The 20,185-nt window shown below is 38.8% G+C and overlaps 1 protein-coding gene across 1 annotated transcript in view; it reads right to left on the reverse strand.

Annotated features, from left to right (window-relative positions):
• mef2d (myocyte enhancer factor 2d) overlaps positions 1–20,185 on the reverse strand; it is a 157,731-nt gene that overhangs the window by 58,338 nt on the left and 79,208 nt on the right. Inside the window, 2 exon segments of the mRNA XM_038292410.1 lie at positions 3,613–3,750; positions 3,883–4,008. Coding sequence (XP_038148338.1) covers positions 3,613–3,750; positions 3,883–4,008 — 264 coding nt within the window.

The raw sequence follows: 20,185 nt of genomic DNA on the forward strand, positions 1-20,185 counted from the left end.
CTATATCAACAGCTGTTCTATGCATATGATTATCTTATGCTTAACATCTGAAAATGAAATTTCATGTGATTCAATATATAGCAACGTCAGTTTATTGCGTTTTATGTTGGATCTATACAGAGCCTGTACTGACACAAGATATTCAGCTACTTGCTCAAGGGCACCATGGAGGCGGATGCAAAAAGGAAGAAATCTATTTCTTATTCAATTTAGAAACCCTGAATCACAGAACCAGAAAAAGGATCAAATCAGAGAGCCGCCGGTCACAAAAAAAAAGGTTTCTTTTTTGTTCCGCCTACCAGTGTGCCAACTACCAGGAACAGATATGTAAGCTCAAGCCAAGTGTCCTGACTGTTCTGCTTCAGCACTCTCTCCATGCCTTAGGAGGCATTTTAGTACAAGTGGGATTAAGCATGTATATCCCGGCCCCTAGCCGTCATACAGGGGATTATGTTGAGGAGGGGAGGGACGGCTGGAGACGCTGTATACTTATCTGTGCTTCCTTCCACTGAAAGGTGAGCCGGGTGAATCAGGTACACAAAGCGGCTGACTGAAACAGCAGCAGTGGGCAGCAGGGCTCCTCCAGTGGAGCTTGACTAGTAGCCAATCAATGCAGGCCATAAGCGGCACATCTCTAAGGGTGGTAGATTGAATGCTATTCTTCTCCTGCCACAGCTCTCTCACTTCGGAGAAAAGCCCTTAAGAGCCGTTTCGGCTCACGCAGCAGAGAGGCTGAGTCAAACTCAGGAGGGCAGAAATTCATTGAACTGATTAAACTGAGAGGTGCTTTAATCAGGGATGAGCACAACCGATGGTGCGCTGTGTCCAAATGCTTTTCTTAATTTGCCCAAGAAGTTGTTGGGGTTTTTTCGGGCTGCTCAGTGGAGCAGCGGGGTCTCCAGGTTCTCCCTTCGCATGTGTGGGTTCTCTCCGGGTACTCTGGCTTCCTCCCACAGTCCAAATAACATGACTGTTAGATTAATTTGCTACTAGATTCTCCTTAGGTGTTAGTGTGTGTGAATGGTTGTTTGTCTCTGTGTTGCCCTGCGATGGAATGGCGACCGGTCCAGGGTGTACCCCGCCTCTCGCCCATAGACAGTTGGAGATAGACACCAGTATCTCTTGCGAACCCAACTGGGGTTAAACGTGACATAAAATGGATGATTTTTTTTCTTTTTTCCATTTAGACAGAGGTGGAAATTGCCTCGGACGCTACAAAAACAATTTGAGAGTTTTGTCTTTACAGGCATGCAGCATAATATAAGTTTGGTGGGCCAGATAGTTTTCTACTTTTAGCTACTTTAGATCGCCAAGGTAACATAGAATATTAGCAAATATGGGTAATAATATGATTAGACTCCAGAAGAGATTTGATTCTTATGAAGAGTACGATACAGTTTGTCCGATTGGCATTGCCATATTCCACATCATGACGTCATCAGCAGGGGATCTTAACCAGATCTGCCCGGGTCCTGCATATGCCAGTGAAGTTACTCTACATTGCCACATAAAATAAAACATTGCTGTTGCCCATACATCGATAATATTAATGTTAGCTTGTCTAATGCCCGATGAAGCTTTATCTTAAGGATAACAAAGCTGAACAAATCTGTTTATGGTGAACGAAGTAATTTTAAGTGATATAAAGGGGCAGAGCTGGGTAGCGCTGTGGCTAGCTGTGCTCAGTAGCTAACAGGTTAGCCTCTTTTAGCTTGTTCGGTAAGCCATATTAAGCTACACTACTTTTAACTTTGTGTCAACAGCAACTGTTCGTTTCCTACAAGTTCAATAACTTGTTTTCTTTCTCTACAAAAATCTCTACCAAAGTAATTTTGTTGCCTTGTTAAATGGTGGAGCTCAGTCTGTCTTAGAAGGCAGTGCTTTCCTTAAAGACTGAGAGTGTTTTCTACTTCCGGCTACTTTAGTAAGCCGATAAAATGTAAAATAATAGCAAATACGGGTAATAATATAATGAGACTCCAGGAGAGTTCTGATTCTTAAGAAACGGGTGCAATACAGTTCGTCCGATTGGCATCGCCATATGACGATGTCATAAGAAGGCTGACCTGGTACCTATACAGTCAAGCTTTATACGCTAAAGCAGTTTAGCAGTTAAACCCACACCTTTTTGGTTTTATTTTTAAAAAGTGAAAACATAAATTTCCTCCACTTCTTTCATGTTGGCCTTTAATAAAAACACTCAAGTTAATTATTGTTGAGAGGCTGAATTTGAAAAATTTGAAAAATACTGTATCACTATTTTTAATACTAGTGGTTAAAAAGATTACAGCAACACGGCTGTTAGAAAAAGGTTTGACACTTTTTTAAACTAATTTCACAGTATAATTAACACTGTTGCAGAGGGAATAAAGGAAGACTTTTCCAACCCGAACCAACTGGCCAAACCCTTCTGCAACACCTAAACGTGACTAGTCCCCTCCCAGGTGCCCAATCAGACAGGCAGGCAGACAGCAAGAGGGGCTGTAAATTGAATGCTCCTCATTAAAGTGACATTAATTGCATTATTGAGCACAGAAGGGGGAAAAAAATGAATCACAGTGAAGTTGGCAGAGGAACGGAGCACTAAAAGAGGTTTGGCAGCGTGCCAGTCAGAAGGCAGAACCTGGATAATGTGAGGAGCACATCAAGGCAGAGGAGAAGGATTACACACAGACTAAACTGACCTCACCAATTCTGCAAACACCAGGCAAATAATAAGTGCACCATTTTTAAACTGCAGAGCACACTTTGTGTCTGAAGTCACACTTTTCTTTCTTTAATAATGCAGGGTATTACCCAACTAGCATTACAGGCGAGAAATCCAACCGCTTAAAGGCATGCTCTCAACATGTAGATTATTCCTATAAAATATGATTTCCCAGTGCAATTTCCAGCTGCTATGCCAGCTTTTATGAAAACTAGGGACCTAGTTAACACGGCTCGCCCTCTATTGCAGCTTCTCATACTTTAGTGAACTTGCAGAAGCATTAAACAGTTTTACAGCAATCATAAGTCCAGGGACGCTTTTTACTATGGTGAGCGATGAATAATCCCATTAAAGCAAATGGCATTTGGTGTTGTGCTTACTTGATTTAGGACTTTTTTTCTACCCTGCAGTCACATTTAAGGCACTGCAAATAAGTTGGATTTATACCAGTGGAAAAACTGGTTTGTGAAAGATTATTTTGCAGCATTTTGAATACAAAGCATCTTTTACTTTTAAGAGAAATTGTCTCATTGTAAAATATTTGTTTCTTTTTTTCTCTATTTGTAATAGGGGCATATTGAAAAAAAAGTTTAATCATTCAAATGAACACTTTACAGCTAAAAGCCAGTGTGTAGTTTTTTTTGTTTTTTTTTAAATCAACCGCACACGATGGAGGAGGAGGGTTTAAGGGTGGTGATTTTAGGAGTGACGAAAAGTGACTGTTGGTAAGCGGTGAGGAAGGTGGAAGAGGTGAGGGGAGTGGGGAAGGCAAGTGCTCTGTGAGTATTCAGACTGCCTTTAGCATCCAGAGTCTATTCATTTCTGGTCAGCAGTAGCAGTAGCAACATGGAGGGTGGGGTGGGGTCAGGGGGGCTGGGTTGCACAGAATGGTGGGAGGTACTCACTGACAGCCTATAGTTCTGCATCATTTTATCAAACTCCTCGTCAATTTTTTTGTATTTCTCCTCAGTGCGGGGGGTGAGGGAGAAGGGCTCCTCGGGGTCTGGGCTCTCAGAGTCCCGGTGCTCTTTCTTGTTCAGAGCCTTCGTTCCCCCGTACAACAGAAGCAGAGGCCACAATGACAGAGAGAAATAGACAGAGACGGCAGATAGAGAAGGAGAAGAAGAACAGAAAGAGTAGGTTAGAAAAGGTGACAAAGGTATGATGGTACTCACGCCATAGCGTTTGAAGAGGCTGTCCAGGTCCTCGGTCTTGCGGTCATTTAGCGGACTTTGGTCAATGGAGTCATCGCCGTCGGGCTCGGGGCTGTTGCAGCCATTAAAGCCTTTCTTTCGCAACGTCTGAGGCGGTTAGAAAAGGGTAGAGGAGGAGAAGGAGGAGGCACATTTACATTTCATTATCATGCACATTCCTTATCACCGCTTTTACTTTCCAACACCAAAACATCAGACTAGCTAAATGAAATCATTTTCTTTTTTCTGTGCTGAAACACAAAGGAATCATCTCGACTGCACCAAGCGCGTTGACTCCTACACCGCTCATTGAATTAAAAATGAAGTAGTTATGGTTAGATGAACAGTTTGACCCAACAGATGACATCAAACTGTGAGTTTTCTGGAGGCATTTTCTACAAGTGGAAAAAAATGACCTCTGATAAACCGATTTCGATTTCTCAGGTCAGCAATTGTAACATCCGCCACCCACGAGGAAGCATGCTATTACGAGCGAAGCTGGTCTTGCTCACCCTCGAAGGCCTCCGTGGAGGTTTTGGCTTGAAAAGGTGAAGATAATAAAGATTTTGCTTGCAAATTAAACACATCAAAATGAGTCACCCCTATGTGAAAATAATACAGTAGGTACATTAAAATTTGCCTTTTTTCAAAGTTGCTCTGCAGGCTAGAGGGCATGGGTCATAATGGTACTACATTGTGAAAGAAAAGGCAAGGAATGAAAGAAAAGTCAGAGAACCACAAAATAAGAAAACGTGCATAGAGTATGACCATATAAATATATAGAGGAATAGAGTGAAAAGGGAGTAAAATGGAATACAGAAAGGATACAAGAACGGGAGGAAGGGAAGGACATAACAAAAAAGATATAGAATGGAAAGTAGGAGATAACTTTAAATGATTAAAATGGGAGTAAATTATTTATTTGACCACACTTATCTGTGACTAGAATATATTAAAATCAGATTTCAGACTGCTGCACAGCTGGCTGAAAACATGGTGCTTTTCCTTGCTTTTAAAACATTTAATAACAACAGCTACATTAACAGAACACGTTATTAACAAGAAAAAAGTTACAGTAATTGTAGATTGATATATATATATATATTAGTGCTGTCAAAATTATCGTGTTAACACGAGGCCATTTTAACGGCGATAATTTTTTTAACGTGAGATTAACGCTATGTGGTTTTATGGTAAAATTTTCCAAGTACATCCCGCTGCAGCCTGCGGGGAGGCGGGGCTATTTACCCCAGTCTATGCATTTCTCATAGGCTTCGAGAGCGGAGCTCCTCAAGGAAAAAAGACGCTCATACACTGGGTGGCGCTAGTGCCTTTTCTTTAAGCCCCACCACCAACAAACAAGTTGAGTGTCTGGTAACTAGTAGCAACCTGAAATACGCTGAGAAAACAGATTACTGAGGTGAAATGGAATCTGCTACGGCACTCTTGCTGTCACAGGTCGGTATCGTGTCTGTGTGTGGGTGGGTGGGTGTGTGTGTGTTCTCATTTTTGTTAAGAGTCTGAAAAGTAACTTTCATAGACTACCTCCATCTAGTGATGTCGGTCTATTGATTTTGATGTATTGATTGAAAATTGTTCATTATTATCTTGGTTAATTAACATCTAATGTTAACTGTACTACATTTTATAGCAGTAGGGTAAAATGCTTGTCTTTGTTCAAAAGACTGTATTAACTGTAAAGACTGTCTTTTACATCAGCCTGTTTTCAGGGCCTTTTTTTTGCCTACATATTTGTTATTTTTTGCTACATGCCATCTTCTTGCCATATGTTTCTATGGCATAATCAGTATCTGTGACCTGTTCTCATTTAAAAAAAAGAACATTGGCACAAACCTAGCCTGTATGTATTTTTTGTATGTCATCGAGAGTATTTAAATGATTTTCAATCAGAAAAAAAATTTGCGATTAATCGCGAGTTAACTCAGGCATTGATGCGATTAATCGCGATTAAAAAAATTTAATCGATTGACAGCACTAATATATATATATATATATATATATATATATATATATATATATATATATATATATATATATATATATATATATATATATATATATATATATATATATAAATATTAAGGATAACATGTAGCTATAGTTTGGCTAGCTACTCTGGTTGCAAGCCAAACTATATAACTACTAAATGTTAGCAAATATCAGCTTGTAATCCGTTTGTTTCTATTCTATTCTAGAATCAGAGATCCGATTGTTCCTTATGTTCCTAACAGAGCACTTCGCTCTCAATCTGCAGGTTTACTAGTGGTTCCTAGAATTTCTAAAAGTAGAATGGGAGGCATATCTTTTAGTTATCAGGCTCCTCTCCTGTGGAACTAACTACCAGTTTTAGTCCGTGAGGCAGACACCCTGTCTACTTTTAAGGCTAGGCTTAAAACTTTCAGGTTATCCTGAGCTATCTCTATAGTTATGCTGCTAAAGGCTTAGACTGCTGGAGGACATAGGGACCCCCATTTCATCATTCTGCTTCATTCTATCTCTGTTCTTCCACTCTGCAGAATCTGTTAGTTCAATCACTAACATTATGCTGTCTCTGCTTTTTCTCATAGTAGCTTCACTTTGTCTGTTCCTGTGTGGCTGTGACTCCATCCTTGAGAGAAATATCATCTGTGCTGCTGCTATCAACACCTTTGTTATAGATGTTCGAGATCGGCCTGTTTTTCAGCGTAGTCCTGTTTCTCTGACTGTGACTGGCTGGATGTGCCTTCCTCATCCTCTGACATGGGGGTTGGCTTGGAGCTCATCTGCCTGGTTGTGTGTTTCCTTTTACAGCTGCTTTTTGTATATCTGCTTCTGTCTCCTTAAACCCCAGTCGACCTTGGCAGATGGCCGCTCACACTGAGCCTGGTTCTGCTGGAGGTTTCTTCCTGTTAAAAGGGAGCTTTTCCTCTCAACTGTCACTACAAGCATGCTTGGTGTGAGGGATTGGTTTTCCTAAGATAGAAAACTTTGAATCAATTTCACTGTACGATCTGGTAAACTGTAAAGTGCCTTGAAATGACATGTGTTGTGAATTGGCACTGTATGTAAATAAACTGAATTGAATTGAATGATGGACATATTGTTACCCCCCCAAAATACTTGCAAGAATCATATAATCAAGTTTTTGAGTTTTTGCACACAAGCCATAAAGTGTAATTAGCATCCTTGCAAACAACAGGCAGCTTGTGATGGATGGAAGCTGGAGAAGAAGGGAGAGCGAGGAGAGCGCCACAGAGTGAGGCTCTTACTTTGAGAGGATTTTGCAAAACAAGATTTGCTGTTAAGTAGCTTTACTGGGTGGGCCCCTTACCAAAGAGCGAAGCATACAAATCTGCAAAAGTAGAATTGGAGAGAGAGCATCAGCGGTGGTCCCAGTACAAGCTTTGGTCCAAAGAAGCCGATAATGGTGATAGAATTAAAAACAATCTGAGATAAAACAACCATCAGAAAACTCTATTTTTGCTTTAAATATAGCTTTCATGTAAACCTAATTATTCTGAAATCAAAAGGTAGTTCAATTTTATCAAATAAACGATACTAAAAAAAAAAAACAAGAAATAAAGGATCTCAGATTAAGGGGTAGATTGACTTTTTGTGAGCGGTAAAGCTTTATAAAACTGGCATCTCTGCGAGTGTCACATTATGTTAGCTGGAACCTGGAGACTCTGCAATTTCTTTTACATTTTTAATAATAGCCAAAACAGTCCAAAAGGAAATACAAATAAATAATAAATAGACACAGACAGACCTGTTCATAACCAGGAACCAGGAGAGAGTTAAATAAAGAGCAAAAAACTCTAACAACTAGAGTCTAACAAGTCAAGAAGTCTAAAAACTTCTTTTGATATTTCTGTTTAATCAAAAAGAAAATCTCCTCTGTAACGTTCGGTGTTCTCGTGCTTAAAGTTGTAGGAAAACGGCTGTTCAACCGTTGCATTTCCGAATTCTCCCGAGTGGTGCACGACTTTACACGAGTGAATAAATTGATTGTTGTGGCGGAACAATCAACCTTGTGGCGGATGGTTCGCAGGCAAGTTCGGTTGTGGGGCCGATGTGTCAGAAGCATCTTGCTAACAAGTTAGCATCTTAGTGCTAATAGGTTCCCAATGGGAAATTCTATTGGGACCAAGTAGCACTAAATTGGTGACTTAGAAATGACACTGTCAAGGAACGCTATGGACAGCAGAAACATGTAAGAGGAGGAGAGTTTAGTGTCGGAGGTCGTGGATGAGTCTCCTCCGTCATCCATTTTTTATTTAGAGGAGGAAAGCAGTGACAAAGATGTTGTGGAAGAGGACGCCAGGGCGGCAGAAGCTTGGTTTGGTGTAGAAGGCTTCCAGCCGTACATGTTTGAGCCCTTGCCTCGCAACGCTGCCAGTTCTGTTAGCTCTACGCCTGCTGAAGACACAGACGTCCATCCCCGTGAACACTGGGACGGAACTCAATGGGAAAGGAAATTATTCTTATTTCAACTGTTGCGTATATTAGCTGCAACATATGGATCAAGATGCTATGACCGAAAATATTTGATTGACAGATGAACGTTGATATATGATTGGCTGAATTTAGGTGTTCAGGCTGACGAATAACTAACTGGCCTGCATAAGATAACGGTAAAAAAAAACACAGATTTTAAGACAGAATTTTTTAAAAATAGAAATCTTCTAAATTTAGGGACAATATCGTCTGATAAAGAGTACATTTATATACATGTTTAAGCCAGAAAGATTTGACATTTAAATGTGATTTTCCTACGACTTTAAACTGCCAGTCTGTGTCCTCTGTGCAGCAACCGTATGACTGGTTTAAATAAAAAGAAAACGAAACAACTTTTATTTTCCTCTGAAAAAAATGACACGGTTGTACTGAATTATAGGTTGCAAAACTAATCAAATGAGATGAGTCAATGCAAATTGTGCAAATATTATCCAGCCCTAATGTTGCTGCCGGAGAAACGAAACTAAAATCTGAAGCATCCCCTGTTATTATGAATCATTAAGTTGACTAACCCAGGAAAAAAAAAAGATAAATATTACATTTAATTCTAAATGAAACCAAAAAATTTAGCAAATAGAGCTCATTATTAGGCCCGAGCTGCGAAGCGCTACGAAGGCCTACTGTATTTTGAAAGTTTCTTATTATTACGGTTCTTTTGGCACTTTGAACGCATTTTACGGGGACTTTGCATATTCAAAAACTCACAAAAACGTGGCAGTAAATTGTCCCCCGCGTGAAATAGCCTGTCTATAAGGGAATCCAAAATGGCCGCCCCGAAATTACTCCACACACAATTGAGCTGAATATGTTTTGGATGAAATTAAGTCACATTTCACCAATATTAACAAAGACTTATAAGTGTTGGACCTTCAAAAAGATCAGCACTCTATTTTATTGTCCTATTCGGTTCTCTTTTAGAAACAGCCTACACAGCTGGTACCAAAAAACAAACGCAAAATGGATAAACAAGGAACCTCAGAATTATTTCTATCATTTTATAAGATAAAAATTGTTCTTACAACATGTTTAATTTTTTTTTTAGAATAATTAACAGATTAATGTAAAATTAACGCTAATATTTAAGTGAGAAAGCAGGAGTACGGATTTAAAAAGATTGAGAAATACATGCATTTCATTCATTTTTGACAAAAAAAGTCATCAAATGTAAATCCTTTGCGGCTTAATCAAAAGGACTATAAACAGTAGAGATTTATCCAGTGATGAACTGTAAAACAAACTAAATATTTCATGAAAACACTGTTTTCTTTTTATTCAAAACCCAACTGACATCAAGTGTGACTGATGCCAAGTGGCAGTCATGTTAAAACAAAAGCAGATGTTCACTGTTACTGCTAAACAGGAATGACTCAACAGCACGAAATGCCGCTTAGGAAGCAGGACTGGGGGGGAAACTCGTACCTTCAAGAGATCCTGACTGAAAACCCTGGGGCAGAACAGATTTGTTACAATTGGGATGAATTAGCTTTAAAACGGGTAGGGGCAGAGGGGTAATGATGCCATTAGGATGTAAGGGTAAGGAGATTTTTAGTGTTAATAACAATAGAGCTCTTTGATATGAGTCTCATTAAAACTCAAGGCCATTATTAGCATCACGGTGTCAAGGCTCCGTTTTATCTACCCACAGAAACCTGGTTATTAGAAAGATTTGCTCCAACACGGAGACAGTCTCCTGAGTCAGCTGTTGAGTCCCAGCAGCCCGAGTGAGTGCTCTCATCTACTGCTTAATGCAAATTTAGAGAGCCAGCTTTGTTGTCCGCAGCTCGTTGAAAGCACACTCTGCGGTGGTGCTTTTTGCACAGATGTGCGTGTGATCTGACCTAGAAATCAAGAGAACAAACAAGCCATTGAAAGAACACAGTAAATGCAACAGCTTCTTACATGTCGGCGAGGACATGTGATGGAGGTTGTGGTGGGGACATGATCGAGGTGTGGACCTCCTGCTCTGACTCCGAGGATGCACGAAGGCAAAGGATGGTCGCTATTATAGTTTGGTCGGTTATGGTGTTTCCAACGCTTATGGAGCAAAAACTTCATTTTAAGTAGGTCTGTCTTACTTATAAAGAACAAGATAGAGGGAATGCAACCAGTTCAAAATGACTGGCTGTGTGTCTTTTTAAAGATTGTTCCAGTCCTACATCACGGTTGGTATTAGTCCCCCCCTACCACCTGACAGAAACATAATAGAATTATAAAAAACAAAACAAAAAAAACAATCTATCTCGACAAGAGAAATGAGAACCTCCACTAATCTGGCTCATCCTTATAGGTACAATTTCAAATTGCCTGAAGGTTCCTTGTTTATCGGTGTAAAAGCCATGGGTATATCCTCTTATCAAACAACTCAGGAAGGAAACGAGTTCTGTGTCTCACAGAGCAAAATTGTGGTTTAAACTGAGTAAATCGACACAAGATCAAAAGCAAAGGATCTTCTGAAGATGCTAGTTGAAGATGGTAAGAGAGATCACAATCAAGGGTAAACAAATCCTGCAGCGACAGATTCTAAAGGGCCATTCAGCAAGGAAGAAGCCACACAACATACAAAAGAAGATTACAACTTCAAAATCGGAAGCAGGGACAAAGAATTCTGTTTTTTTGTTGTTGTTTTTTTTTATACAGTATGTGACGTGGTCTGGTGAAAAACAAAGAGTTACATTTGTTTGGCCTTAATTATATTCTAACAAAAAAGCCAGAGAAGATCATCCTAACTGTGCAGCATCAGGCTGTGGGGGTGTTATGCTGCAGGAAGGACTGGTGCATTTCACAAAATGGTCTGCAGTTTGAAGAAAAAAAAATAAAAATGTGGAAATATCGGGGTGATGTCTCTGGGATCTACATGTGTCTTCCAAACTTACAATCACCTGATTTCAACAGTTGAATAAGTTTCTAAATAAGTAAAAAAATAAATTAATGTGTTGGAAATTGGCACTACACTGCAAAAACGATCTAGAAATAAGTCAGAATTAAGTGTATTTACCCTTGATTTGAGTAGGTTGATAAGATGTTTTGCCAATGGAATCAGAATTTTTACTCTTAAAATAAGGTAATTAGATAATATACACTTGAAATAAGACAATGAAATTAGGGATGCACGATATTGGGATTTTGGCCGATATCCGATATGCCGATATTTTAAAACTCATGTAGCCGATAACCGATATCGATACTGATGTTAAAGATGGACAAAAATAAGTAGTCATTGAAAATAGCAGTTTTGTTATCCATTTCTGACACTTTGAAAAATAATATACTCAAATATATTTTCATATGATATCAAATTGAATTTTAAAAACGCGGTATCGATCTATTTCACTTTTAAAATCTCGTGAAATTTCATCTTTCTGTTACAAACTCTTGTGATATTTTGCAAATTCTTGTGAGATGTTGTTAGTAAAATAGATCGATACCACGTCAATATATCAACATATAAAAATATGGCAAAATTTTGTGAATTTTCGGGGGATTTCGTAGCATAACGATGACATATAGCAATATTTCATTAGTAAAAGAGATTGATATGGTGTTTTTAAATGGCAATATATCAGCATATGAAGATATTGTGATATTTTAATGTATCAATATTTTTTCCCTTGTCTTTAGAAGTTTGTTTAAAGTCTGTAAAAAAGAAGTTTTTGAGGAAGAACTTTTTTTTTTTAGACTTTAGAAACTCAGAAGCTGATCAAATATCGGGTTAAATATCGGTGGGGTGGCCGATGTCCGATATTCAGTTTTAAGGCCGATACAGGCCGATACCGATAGGGGGCCGATTATACCGTGCATCCCTAAATGAAATAGTTTTTTTCTTATTTTAAATGTAAATTGTCTCGTTCTATTGGCAAAGTGTCTCACTTACCTTCTCAATTCAAGAAAAAACGCACCTATTTTAAGAAAAAATGACTTATCTAGATATCCATTTTTCCCAATGTATAAACCCTTGTTGGTAAACCAATTGAGAACAAGTGCAAAGCTAAGCTTTTTTTCAACAGTTTTGTACTGTATAGCTAATTATGTGTGTTTGTGTTAAGAAAGAAAGTATTTTGGAAGTAATTCTTAAATAAAAAAAAGACATTTAAAGAAATTATTTTTGGGGAAAAGTTATGGACAGATGCCAACATCTTTAACCAAATGTCTCTAGTTTAAATTAAATCTTACTTCTAATATTCTCCATAGTCAAAAATAAGTTTTTTAATTCTATAAATATGGATGACTTGATTATTTCTATTATTGGTTTTCATGTTTTATTTTATTTTTTTACTAGTCATAGATTGCCAGCTTTGCCTTAATCCAGTCAGATTCATATACTGTACACGTCTGTCCCTCTTACATTGTGTCATGTTATTTTCTTCCCTGGACATAAAATGCACTCTGTCCTAGTTTATTACAAACTCCACTGATATTTTGTGAAAATTACAGTGAAAATATGGGCAACTTTCCCTTTCTCAGTTTCTGTGTTTTTCTTCCCACTCTTTCTCACAGCTAGCGGTTGTGTGTGAGTTACATTACAGTACATGCGTCTCTTCCCGCTCACACACATGCATGCACCCTCTCTGCCGCACTGATCAGCTTGTCTCTCAGTCAGTCAGCCATCTGTTCACCTGTCCCCTGTTTCCCCTTCTGCCCCTCTCTATTGTGTTGCCAGGCTAAGATTCAGCCTGCAGGGCAGCAAGCCGCTCTCTGACTGGCTGCGGTTGCTCACAGGCTCCGCCCTCATCTCCCACTCTGTCGCCCTCCCTCCCTGTCTTCCTTCTCCTCTGGTTTGCAGTCTCGCCCACCAGTGCGCCCGCCCGCCTGCCCACCCTCTGTTGCTCCGTTCTATGCAACATCATTTCTTATGTCTTCCTCTCCATCTTTTCGTCTTTCTCTCTCCTCCTCATGGCGCTCCCATCTCTTGGCCCACAATCATTTATGCAAATATTACACAAAAGTGCAAAGTCTCACACTTATTCTTCCATATTTTCCGTCTTTAACATGTCTTTCTCCTCCTTACGCTGGAGCTCCCTCTTGTTTTCCATGAGCGCTCATCCTTCTTTCTTTAATCAGATTAAGATCCTCTGCTCTCACTTCTGTTTCCCCAATCACATTTTGTCTTCCCGTGATATTCTCTGCACTTTTCTTACATGCCTTATTTCTGTCTTGATAAAAGCTTCCATATAATTTCTTGATTGTCATGAGAACTTTCTATAAAAGCTGCTGTGATGTGGAAACTGTTTTAGGAACAATTCTTTAATATAAGAAACAACAAACAAAAAAAGCAGAAAGAAAAATTAGAATATTATAAGAACAAAAAAAGGCCCAAAAAGGGTCTGAAAAACTGAGCTAATGTAAAGTGGAGGCTGATTGAACTGGATTGAATTTTATGCTGAGCAGGAGTTGCCTCCCTTATTGCTTCATCAACTAAAGGCTCTTTGCCGAACCATCAGGAACTGAAATCTTCCAGCTTTAGAGAGGCTCCTTTTATCAAAGCAGGTAGAACTTTTACACACAAACTTGTAGTGACCTGGCTACGTTGGTTAAAAATGTCAAATTGTAGTTGTTGTTTTTTTAAAGTTTTGATAAAAAATAAAGAAAACTCTAAAAATGAGAGAATTGGGTTTTAAATGAAAACTTACTGCAAAATCTGAGATTTTTCTGTGGGCGTTTCTATGATTCTTAATACTCTAAAGCAGAATTATTGGGGTTGGTTAGCAGGCAAAGTTCTTGCTGCCTTTCTGAGGTAAAAAGAAATAGTAGTTATTGATCTCACAATGGAGAAATAAACTGTCTGCGTTTAACTCATCCCCTTGGGGAGCATTGGGCTGCCATTGTACAGCGTCAGGGGAGCAGTGTGGGGTTAAGGGTCTTGCCCAGAGACCCAGAGTGCAGGCTGTGCACTGCTCTAACCACTGTGCTAACACTCACCCAGTTGTGAAATGACAGAAACATTTAAACCATGCTCTCAGCTCACAATTTTTGGACAGTTATTTATTTGGGACATCGTGTCCAAAGTCTCAGTAATGAAATGTCTGCCATGGTCCTCGCATTCTATACTTCAACTGTTAGAATTGTTTCAAGTCACTAACCTGCCTAGAACGAACAAGCAAATCTCCCATAACTGAAAAAAAAAAAAACTACCAAGTTTTGTTGGCTTGTCATGTTTGGAACGTGAATAATTAGAACAAGCACAGAAAAAACCTTTTACCCTATGTAAATAACTGGTTGTTATGGCAACCTAACACACATCCTATATGCTATTGTAGTCTAATCTCTGCTAAAAGCCACAGTGAAATACATTAGCTGAACTGATTCGTTTTTACCTGAATCATCAATAAACGTTTAGAACAGATAAAACTGTATAAGTGAACGACTTGCTGATGGCAGCTAATGGCTCGTCTAACAGAAACACAGACAAATCGCCGAGGGAAAAATACTGAAAAGATAATATAATTAATGCCCTCTAATGTAAACAGTATATGAATAGGAAACTTGAAAGATAAAACTGTGAGCAAATCATTAAATGATGGTGAAAAAGTCGCTAAGATTGATAATAAATCAACGTAGAGTCAATTTCAGACATGAGACAGGTTTTATTATTGTTAAATGCTTTTTATAAACTCCAGCAGGAGTTTCCTTGAGCTTTTTGTTAGATCTTTAACTGTTGATTTAAAAACTATTTGTTGTTCTTTGTAAACCGCTGCAGCGCCAGTTAATCAGTACATTACTTAATCTCTCCTTAGGCTCTTCTTCTCTATCAGGCTGTTTTGCTTTGTTTTATTTCTGTATTATTTTTCTTTTTTTTTGGACTCTGTATGTAAGCAAACCAAAGCTAGCCATTAGCTTCATTAGCTCATTGTCAAGCAATTCAACCAGCACCCCCTTAGCTGGCAAATAAGACACTCTGCATCCATGGAGCTTTGTGTCAAATTCACTTTTTATTATTTATCATTTATTTAAATAAGGATTAATTGAATGTGCAAATTACCTGAAGACTGCACCTCCAGAACTCACATATTTTTGCAGATTTTTATCCGCATTGTGCTTCCCTGTTTTGTGTTTTAGTGTGTTTTAGTAGGACTATTAAACAGAATAGTTACTGGTAACAGAATTATTAGTTTGAGGCATTTTAGTATACGGATGGTGGTTGTCTGTGGTTATATCTTATTGGTGATCAGCTGAAGCAAAATTATTCCTTTCTATTTATCAGTTTGATAATATAAAGACTTTTCTAGTCACCATATTTTATTGTAAACTAAAATGTTTAATTTATTTTGACAAAAATGTGTAAATTGATCATCCAAATGCTTAAATATAATCATTAAAGGCTGGTAGCCTTTAATCACAATGATCTAAATAATAATGTGTTTGTTATTACTTTGCTTTGATTAGAATAATTCATTATATATCAATATTTTAAATTCTAATTATTAATATTTATAATCAAATAAGCATAATGATTGTTAAAACACTTTACAGTACAGTGTTTTCACGTTTATCTTATAACTCTTCGCTATTATGTTATTCTTATACGTTTTTTTAAGGTCCTTATTTGTGTGACCATTTTTTCTATAATCTTTTTGCTGCTGAAAACACCAAAATTTCCCTATTGTGGGAAAATAAAGGGATTTTCTATTCTATTCAATTCTATAATTGCAAATCAGTCACTATGACACCTCTAACAATTGCTGTGCCTTTTTGGCCAAGAAGGAATTTCTTAGTCGAAATAATCTACATTACATAGAAGCAATATTATGGCCGACACACAAAGACTGCAGTGATTTTCTTTATTGTACAACTCTTATTTTTAGCATACTTCTTAAGGAGACATAGGGATGAGGATAAGCCAACCTTAAAGGTCCTTTTAGAAGATAACTATATTTATCAAGTGCTAATTACTGTGCAAAAATTGTTAAATCTAAGAAAAAGTTTTACCTTTTCAGCACTTTCTACCTTTGTTTTTGTTTTTTCTTATTCAGAGCTGTCAGGTAAAAAAAAATGAGGCCCTCTGCTGCAGAATTTATTTATTGACCGTTCATCAATTCAAAGATCAGGGGAAGGTTTTATACCAGATTGGATTTACTTTTTTGTGTGTGTTAATTGTTGATAGACAGGCACAAAGCAGCAATAATTAGGTACAATTTGGAGGTACTCAAGTGGGACTTATTTGGATCTCTGCTCTTACTGACCCTTTAGACCAGCAGTCTAGTATATATATATATATATATATATATATATATATATATATATATATATATATATATATATATATATATATATATATATATATATATATATATATATATATATATATAATTTATCGAGTGAGAGTCTGAGTGATGTTTTATTTTGAAAAATATAAAAAATTGGGGTATTCTCTCCATCAGTCGGTGCATCTGTGCCTCTTGACACAGGTTAATTCAGGTCAAGACGCATCCTATCTATAACATCCTATCTTTGCGAAGCGGGATTTTCTGCGGTTACAGCGACCAAAACAAAGTTACGGAGCAGACTGGACATCAGGAGCACACTTCATGTGTCATTGTCTCCGATTGCGCCAAAATGGGACCGGCTTGTTTCGGAGAAACAAGCTCAGGACTCCCACTAATTCAACATAACGGTGAGTTTTATTTTTATGCTGTTTGTATTTGATTTTATGCCAGTTGTATCATTTTATTTGATCGTATTTACCCCCTACACTTTAAAGGCTGGTACGTGAAAAAATTGTCTGACATATAACCGGGCCGTGGCACAAAAAGGTTGGGAACCGCTGCTCTAGACGACATGTTTGGTAACAGAGAAAGTGGACTTAGCATGGCATCCTAAAGCACAAAACTTTTCAGGCTTGATTGATGAACGCTTGTCTGCAACAACAAAGGTGTTTATTCAAACATATTTTATGTAGCAATATCATTAACCAAGAAATGGGCTTAAAGAACAGTCTTAGTGATCTCTTTATATATTTCTGCCAGTTAATCTGCAGAAACACCCTGTATCTAAGCAAAAAAAATCCACATATTGAAGGGCATTTTTACTCAAAGCAGAATCTCAACAAAAGAAAAGTCCATCCTATGATCTCTTTCAGCCTGTATTTTACGCAAACCACAGCACGGTTGCAGAAGAATCACTGGCTTGTCATTCATGATATAAATCTCCAGCTCCAGCACCGCCTGAAAGAGCTCTATTGGATTGAGATCTGGTTACTGTTATGGTAAGTGGAGAACAAGGAACTGACTGTCATGTTCAATAAACAAGTTTAAGATTTTTTTTTAAGCTTATTGAAATTGATCATTATTCTGTTGGAAATAGTCATCAGAAGACGGGGGCACTATAATCATTAAGGGACGGACATGTTGAGCGATAATAACAGTACACCAAGAAAATATCCTTCATGCTATTAAACCACAGGCTGCCTGGACAGTTGATAGAGGGCAGGATGGATCGGAGCAGCCCTCATGTTTGACTCAAACTCCGTCCCTGCTTCATGATTGCTACGCCGCTACATTAACCTTACTGTATAAATACTGTAGGAGTTTTCATACATTGCCTGAATTCACATAGCAAACATCTATTTCTACCAAAACGACATTGAGGCATATGCATTGAAAGCTGAATAGGTAATTTAAGCTGTGTGGTAATTATTTTAGTCCAACAGCTTCAGACGCTTGGTTAAAAACTATATTTACATGTCCTGCTTTGTAATCCAGGGCAGAATCATTGACAGCTTTGCGCATGTGTTGTACATTTGCAATGGGAAATGGAGCAGGTCTCCTGTCTTTTCTCTTGGTTATGACCAGATGTGGGGCTTTCAGGACGAGGCAGCTGCAGACAGTGCTTGGGTAAGTAGAGAGACTCGTGGCAGCTTTCAGTGTTCAAGCGATTGCTGCTGTCAGAGTTTTTACAGCACTGGTGGTTCGTTTTTATGGAAAGTAGGCAGACAGGAAAGGGGGTACCAGAGAGGGGGAGAGACATGCGGGACCACAGGCTGGATTTGAACCCAGGTCGCCCACATCGAGGACTAAGGCCTCCATACATGGGTGGACAACTTCACCTATCTTGGAAGTACACTCTCTAGAAACGTCGTCATTGATGATGAAGTCAACCCCAGACTTGCTAAAGCGAGTGCGGCTTTTGGCAGACTACGCAAGAACATTTGGGACAGGAGAGGGATCACAACAGAGACAAAGCCACAGCAAGGAAAACGCTCCCAAGGTGGACAAAAAAGCGTTTCAAGGACACGCTCAAAGCCTCGTTGAAGGCCTTCAACATCGACCACAACACATGGGAGCATGCAGCGCAAGACAGAGGAATGTGGCGATCCGCTGTCCAAAAAGGTGCCAAAGCTTGTGAGGCAAACCGGATCGCTGTGACTTTAGAGCGTAGGCAAACCAGGAAGATCAGAGCTGCCAATCTTGCACCAGATGCCACTATTCCCTGTCCACATTGCCCAAGACTATTCCGTGCACAGATTGGCCTGATCCGCCACCTGCGTATTATAGACTCTAACTTCCCCAACCATAGGATGAATAGATGGTCCTCGTCGTATTGACGGACGAACAGTGTGCTCTAACCACTGCGCCATCAAAGCACGGCCCGAAACAGCCTTTTTTTGAAAAAAAAAAAAAATCTGATGGAGTGTCTGAAAAATCCCCAAATATAGTGACCTAGTGGTGATGTTGGCAACCCTGGACTGCCATCTCTAGTTTTCCTTCAGTGCTGAAAGCTGCACACTGCAGCCACACTAGCAAGCTTTGCAGCAAAACAGACAGGATCTGCTGTGTTGGGTGTTTTTTAAGTACATTTTAGAATTTTGTGATATTAAAAGTCAGTTTAAACTTTAAGTGTGAAAAAACAGAGTATGGAACTTAAAGACAACAGCTGTGATGGTTCACATGTGAAAGCAAATCTGTTGGGTTGTTATCCAGCACTGGAATAACAATCATAAGTGCTTTAATGGTAAACAGAACATTGGAAAAATACAAAACACAAATATTTTATAAATCCAATAATTTCTTATAGGTTTGGAATAAAAATTGACAGAGGACTTGAAGGAGCTACGTGTGTGCAGGTATTCCAGTCAGCTTAAGAAGTCCAGATTAGGAACATGGGATATGATAGGTTTTAGCTGGAAGACCTAAAAGGTTGAGTAGCAAAGAAGGATAATCTTGTGAGGAGTACTTCCAGGTCAACAAAGCCTTAACCTCTGACCTGTTCAGGTAAAGGGAATGGAGGGGGCAAGAAATAAAATGATCCCAAACAATTAACCCATTTGGTTTGAAAGGCAAAACAGTAATTTGATACTTGTTTATTAAACTGAGAAATGTGGTATTTGGAGATATGCGAGGCTCCCCTAACCAACCAAAGTTCTTAGGTCCTGCAGCAAATCTCTTTGGTGAGATCTGCTTCGCTTGAGCTGCTTAAAGGAAAAAAAAAAAAAAAGGGCATCCATCCCCCTTCCCCGACGCGCATCTTTGCTTTCTTTTCTCGGCTATTCATCGCCACTCTTTCAGCCTTCCGTCCGCTCGTGTTCCCTCTGTCTAGAGCTCTCTCCCTTTCCTTGCCCTGATTGGGATCTGCAGTCGGGCGGATTAATGCAGTCTGACAGCAGAGGCAGGCTGGCCACACACACACTGCTCAGGCAGCACGTGCATTTCTGAGAGGCTCTGTGTGCATATGTATTGCCTCTCAAGCTTGCATTGGAGTGAAGGAATGTCTAACCATATGATGAATACTGAGCCTATACTTGCACACACACAAAGAAACATCAATGTAAAATAAA

Source organism: Cyprinodon tularosa, unplaced genomic scaffold (genome assembly GCF_016077235.1).
Source record: "Cyprinodon tularosa strain WSP-4 unplaced genomic scaffold, ASM1607723v1 ctg311, whole genome shotgun sequence".
In the NCBI taxonomy this organism is placed as follows: Eukaryota; Metazoa; Chordata; class Actinopteri; order Cyprinodontiformes; family Cyprinodontidae; genus Cyprinodon; species Cyprinodon tularosa.